Here is a 7,038-nt window from a genome sequence, read left to right on the forward strand (position 1 = left end):
ATACGAAAACAAGAAGAACCTGTGACACTTTCAATTACGTCAACTAAATCAGAGAAGCCTGAAGTAGAAGAAGAAATATTATTATCTATACCCAAAATGTTTCGTAAAAGAGCTGAATTACTACTACATAGAATGAAACATGATGATAATATCACGTGGGATAATAAAGGAACTGTTTACATCAGAGGTGATAAACTAGAAGGATCTCACATTGTAGATTTAATTTCTGATGTGTCGCGACCCCGGAAACACACAAATCCACCGGGATGGGAGAAATTTTGTAATTATTTATCTTCTAATAACACACCTCAAGAACTTATTGGAAATCCAAAACGTTTGTCATATATTTTACGACGAACTAAAGCATCACCAACAGCATCATCGTCAAGGGAAAAAGTACCTCTGAAATCGTTTCCAGAAGACGACGAAGAAGCAGAAGAAGAAGAAGAAGAAAAGGAAAAAGTAATATCTCCTATAAGGAAAAGGAAACGTGCCTGTAAACGTCCAGTATGGTCAAGGTGGAAACCGTAAACAAACAGTTAAGCAAGATTTACTACAACCCTTCACATCCTGCCTCATTTTCAACTGTTAAAAAATTGTGGATAGCTACAAAGAAGAAAATTCCTATACATTGTATAAGAAGATGGTTACTGCAACAAACAACATATACGTTACACAAACCTGTACGTCGTCGTTTTAAAAGAGATTTCTATGTAGTGAATAACATTGATGATGAGTGGGAAAGTGATATTAATGATCTTCAATCTCTTCATAAATTTAATGATGGATATCGTTATATTCTGACAGTGATAGATGTGTTCAGTCGATATGCATGGGCTGTGCCATTAAAATCTAAAAGTACAAATGATGTCTTAAAAGCATTGCAAATTGTGTTCAAAGACAGAAAACCAATTACATTCCGAACAGATAAAGGGAGTGAGTTTACTAATAAAACAATACAGAAGTACTTAGTGCACAACAAAATAAAACATATTACAACTAAAAATCCTGATATAAAAGCTAGTATTGTAGAACGTTTTAACAGAACTCTAAAAGAAAAAATGTGGAAGTATTTTACAAAGTATCAAACGTATAATTATTTAAATGTATTACCTCTTCTTGTGAAATCATACAATGAAGGTTATCATTCAAGTATAAAGATGTCACCTGCAAATGTTTCTCAAAATAACCTATTACAAGTATGGCATAATCAATATGATAATAAAATAAAGAAGAAGAAGAAGAAGAATCCAAATTTCTCAAAACATCTTAAGATTGGTGATACAGTACGAATTAGTAAAACTAAACGTACATTTGATAAAGGATATATGCAAAATTGGACTTGGGAAATATTTAAAGTGAAGAAGATAATACCAAGAGATCCTCCTGTTTATGAAATTGAAGATTTAAACAAGGAACCACTGGATGGATTATTTTACAGAGAGGAATTACAACCTGTGACGTTATCAAAGACATTTTACATAGATAAAATCATACGTACAAGAAGAAAAGGCAGCAGAAAAGAATATCTTGTTCATTGGAAAGGATATCCTTCTTCTTTCGATTCCTGGATACCTGCATCATCCGTAAAGAAGATCGAGAAGTACAATGGAACCTGATGGAGATTTTTACGTTACGCTTCCCAGTAATAGTTCTATGGAATATTTTCCTGACAACACCTTAACATCATACACTACGAAACTTCATCAAAGAATGGAATTCCATGAAAAGTGGGAAGTGGCTATTGTTGAAATTCATTATCCTCATTCAATATTAAATATTAATGACGAAAATAATAAAATTTTTTACAAACCTGCAAAAAGTGATGAATGGAAATTTATAACTATTCCTGTACGTTATTACACTGACATATCAGAACTGATAAAGATAATAAATACGTACAACAGATTCACAAATTTACATATTTCTTATACTCGTGAGAGTAATACCTGTTTTATACGACGTCTTCATAAAGACATAGATGTAGACGTTGCATTATCACCAAGTGTTAGTGCGATGTTGGGGTTTGATCCAAGCGTTGATTTAAAGGATATGCAACAAGGCCAAAGCATTCCAAATTTACGTTTAGGACTTCCATCTACAATGTATGTGTATTGTGATATAATTCAATCTGTATTTGTTGGAGATACAGTAGCACCATTATTACGTATCATAAATATGAATCCTGTGAATCATACATTTGGAAGTAGTGTTATAGAAATTTTTAATCCTCCACATTATGTGCCTGTAGAGAAGATGCATTTTGAACACATCAAAATAGATATAAGAGATAGTACAGGCTCTCCACTGGCATTCACTTTCGGAACTGTATGCGTTAAACTACATTTTCGACCAGTGCGTCAACATCGACAAATATGAATAATCCATATTTACAATATTATCAAAAACAAGCTCTTTCTGGAACTGGAAACGTTTATGTTGGCTCCCCTTATCAAGTTGGACATGGTATTGGAAGTTTCCTTGGAGGATTATTTCGTTCTGTCATGCCACTAGTAAAACAAGGAGCTAAAACAGTAGGAAAGGAATTATTAAAATCTGGAGCAAACGTTATTACTGATGTCATCATCGACAATCAACCTATTAATGAATCCTTTCATCAACGAATGGGTGAAGCGAGATCCGTCTTGCAAGACAAAGCAAAAAATAAACTGAAATCTATGCTTGGATCTGGATATCAACGAAGGAAAAGAAGAATTACACATCATTCCATCTTTAACCCTTCACCATTACACATCATCAAGCGCAAGAAGAAGAAGGGCAAGAGGAAACGTACACAGAAAACAAAGAAAAATCAGTCTTATAAGAAGAGGAAGTTATCACACGATATCTTTGATTAAATCATCACCATTATGGCTTTCTTACATCATCAATCCTGCGAGTGTGTAAAAAGTGAACTAGATATTTTTTCTACAAAACCAACGCAAACCAGTATATTGGATAATCATGTCGTTACATACAAACCAATCAGTTCACTAGCTGATAATGCTCCTATAGAGTTTGTCATCCCAGGAACAAGTGATGAATACATAGATCTACCACATACTCTTCTTTACATCGAAGCTCAAATCGTTAAGCCTGATGGATCGGCATTTGGTGAAAGTGATAAAGCTGTGGCTCCTATTAATGACTTTTTAAATTCTATGTTCAGTGAAGTGGAAGTGTATTTAAATAACAAACTGATTTCATTTCCATCTCATAATCATCCATATCGATCATACATTGAAAAACTGTTAAATTATGATGATTCTGCTAAAAATACTCATCTTCAATGTGCATTCTGGTTTCAAGATACTGCTGGACATATGGATGCAACATCTAGTGGTAATAAAGGATTTCAACAACGTTATGAATTAACAAAAAAAAGTGCAAAATTCGACATGCTTGGACATCTTCATTGTGATATTTTTAATCAAGATAAATTTTTAATCCAAGGAGTAGAATTACGTCTCAAGTTAATTCCTGCAAAGCCAAACTTTTGTCTCATCGCTAGTGATGCGTCTGTTGAGGCTAAAGTGAACATTTTAGACGCTGCTTTACATATTAAAAAGATTAATGTTAGTCCTACAATAAAACTAGCACATAACAAGCTTCTACAATCAACAACAGCCAAATATCCTCTCACAAGAGTGCAAATGAAGTCGTTCGTCATTCCAAAGGATCTTCAATCAAAAACAATTGATAATTTATTTATGGGAGTATTACCAACTCGTGTGATTGTGGCGTTCACACAAAATGATGCCTATACAGGAACAATAACTTCAAATCCATTTCATTTCAAACATTTTGACATCAATTTCTTCTCTCTATACATTGATGGAAAACCTGTACCTTCAAAACCATTACAACCAATTTTCGAAAACAACCTCTATGTTTCCTCATATCATACCTTATTCTGTGGATCAGGCATTCACTTTTCCAATCATGGCAACAATATTCCTCGCCTTGACTTTCCTCAAGGATACACTATCTTTGTTTTCGACATTACTCAAGATGGAGAAGCCAGCGCTGTGCAGCATTGGAATCTTATACGTCATGGGTGTGTTCGTCTGGAAGTTCATTTTACGAAGCCTCTACCAGCACCTATCTCCTGCATTGTGTATGGAGAATTCCAATCTCTCTTAGAAGTGGATCATCAGAGGAACATCATCATGGATTTTTAAAGGTACGTTATTTAAATATCATATCATATATGTACATGTCTGCATTTTTATACATGATGTCCTCTACACTAGATTTATTGAATGCTTTGCAAACAAATTCTTTATTTCACAATCATTTCGTTGGCGTATATGCAGCCAATGAATTACCAGCACATGTTCCACTACCTGCAGCTATCATCATAAATACAGATCCCTCGAACAAACTTGGCACACACTGGATTTCCGTATATATTCATACTGATGGCCGTGCCCACTACTTCGATACATTTGGATTTCCTCCATATGTAATGCATCATATTCAATTTCTACGTAGAAATTCCACTTCTTATACATTTAATAATAAACAAATTCAAAGTGTAAAATCATCCCTATGTGGACATTATTCATATCTTTTTCTATGCTTCAAAGCTAAAGGAAAGTCCTTAAATGAATTTCATTACACTTTCTCATCAACTCCAGAAAAAAATGATCGTCGTTTGATGTATTTACTTTTACAGGTAACCATGTCTTCATTCTTCTTCTTCGTTTGTTTTGATTACTTTCTTTTCATATTATTGCAGGTAGCCTTTTCTTCTTCTTCTTTATTATAATGTGTTTGTATGTATTATTATTTGTTCATGATTATAGATAAAATAAATTTTAAGTTTGTTTTTCAATTTTTTTCATTTCAGAGAGTAAAAGATCGTCATCGTGTGTATGGACATCATCTTCAATGTACACATTGACTTCTATCTACGTTTCATCACCAACATCAACAGCAGTAGTATCATCAGTGAACAGTATATGGCAGTTGTGAAGTTATCAACACGTGAACAATGGAAACAAAATCTAACGTTCTTTTTAAAATGTACTATACTTACCGTCGTTTTAATTGTGTAAATAGTTTCATCAACAATAAACACTTTGTATTATTTTTTCTCTTTGAAAACAAATGTTTTATTTCTTATTTTCTCCGTTTCCTAATAAATAAATATGTTTTATGATCAGCTATGTAATTAAATACACATATCATAAAACATATTTTTAAGTCATTGAATTAAAGAATTTAAAAAAAAAGATTCTAAAACTGATTTTTAATTCAATGATGTATTCATATAACTACATAATAATAATAATGAATTCAAATACTTAATCAGTTATTCTTTCGTAAATTAAATCAAGTATGTGAATTCAATATTATTATTATTATTATGATAGGACTTTTGTTTTTTAAAATTTTAATATTAATTATTTTAGTTCCTTTTTTTAAAATTAAAAAAGTCCTATCATACTTAAGACAATGTTGTATAATAATAATAATTTCAAATACTAATTTTTATTTTAACATTCATTTCAAGAATTTGAATTCATTATTATTATTATTATACGTATCACTTATAATATACGAGGAAAAAAATATGTTAGGATTTTTTTCTTATAAAAAACTTTAAAATCCTATCATATTGAGGTGTATGAAACGAACACAAAACACACACACAAATAAAACATTTCACTTTCCACTATATATATATTTTATTACATTTGATATTACGTTGTTTCGTATACATGAAAAAACAAATTAACTTTCTTCTTCTTTATGAAGAGTCGTTCACTTCATTGATACCCTCCGAAGGTTGAGTTTCGGTTTCCCCCCACCATGGCTGTGTCGATACACTATCAAATAAATCAGCCATTATTGAGTCTATAAGTTTTTGTTTGCAAAATACTTTCGTTTCCAATTTTAATCGTTCACCATCAATGTTCACATCACTGTTCTTATCAAGAGAGACACTTGGAAAACTAATGTTCATACCATTAATAATACTCTGTTCATCTACACAGGTATGGATTCCGGCAAGTCCTCTGCATGTAAGACACTGCAATTGTACATGATTACGAATAGTATCTGTACACAAGTCAAAATATTCACGTAGCACAACACTACAAACTTTACTGTTTTTCACAGCATGTTCAATACACGGTAATATTTCCAAGAAATAAAGCCAATCACTTGAAGATAAGTACACAGTGTTTCGAGGAGCATGAAGTGTTCCTTTCTTCTCTAACATCACTAATTTTTCACCCATTAGTTTTCGTACCACCAGTTCGTTTTTTCGACCAAGAGATTTTATAAATGTAATTTCCACTTGAGAATTTAAATAGTCCGTAACAAATGGGGTTAAATGTACAAGTTTCTCCCACTCTGCCAAATTTAACTCCACTCCAAACACAAGTCCTTTGCCAACACGAATCACTGGTTCAAATGTATCACTATCCAGACCGATACAAATTAATTTGGTTTTCATTGAATTAAGTCCATATTCAACATTTAACAAGTACTCTTTTTTGGTATCCATAGTTGACGCACAAGTACTCAAAGACATGTTACTCCAGTCGCTGGTCAGCACAGAATAACGACACTATGCATGCAGATGACTGCGCATGCATGAAGAGGAGGGGCGAAGAGGAAAATTCATGTTTCATCTTGTTTGTACATGTCACCATACACTTACGATGAGTAAACCAGTTCAGTAAATTCAAGATCGTGCATGTTACGTCCAGATACATTAATCTTCATTCCTTTATATATTAAACAGACATTCCCACTTCGTAAATACGTTAATAATGCACCATTATCTGCTTCCAATTTTTCAGTACAACGTCCAGGTAAAATCACTTTTTCACCTCCTTCAAATGTCACACAGGCCTTCCTACCATATACCGTTGTAATTATCTCACAGTTTACAATACGAAATGGTACTCCAATCTCCAAATCTCGCATTTTTGTAAAGGGTACCATTGATGGCTTATTAAGCTTATATAATAAACTCATTGACGATGACATCTTTAAATTTTTGACGTTTCTTCCTTTGCAACA

At 32.6% G+C, this 7,038-nt stretch overlaps 1 protein-coding gene across 1 annotated transcript; it reads left to right on the plus strand.

Moving 5' to 3' along the window:
• The first annotated feature begins 2,397 nt into the window (after window positions 1–2,397).
• LOC145694156 (uncharacterized protein F54H12.2-like) lies at window positions 2,398–5,075 on the plus strand. Its single transcript, XM_081770268.1, has 2 exons — window positions 2,398–4,183; window positions 4,853–5,075. Exon 1 carries the CDS (start codon window positions 2,871–2,873, stop codon window positions 4,179–4,181), a length of 1,311 nt encoding a protein of 436 aa, XP_081626394.1. The 5' UTR covers window positions 2,398–2,870; the 3' UTR covers window positions 4,182–4,183; window positions 4,853–5,075.
• Window positions 5,076–7,038: the final 1,963 nt, after the last annotated feature.

The sequence above is a fragment of the Thermobia domestica genome, chromosome 9 (assembly GCF_964235325.1).
Source record: "Thermobia domestica chromosome 9, izTheDome1.hap1.1, whole genome shotgun sequence".
Taxonomy (NCBI): domain Eukaryota; kingdom Metazoa; phylum Arthropoda; class Insecta; order Zygentoma; family Lepismatidae; genus Thermobia; species Thermobia domestica.

Bases quoted from the DNA above. Each gene is read 5' to 3' on its own strand.
- LOC145694156 (XM_081770268.1), top strand. From the start codon at position 2,871: ATGGCTTTCTTACATCATCAATCCTGCGAGTGTGTAAAAAGTGAACTA.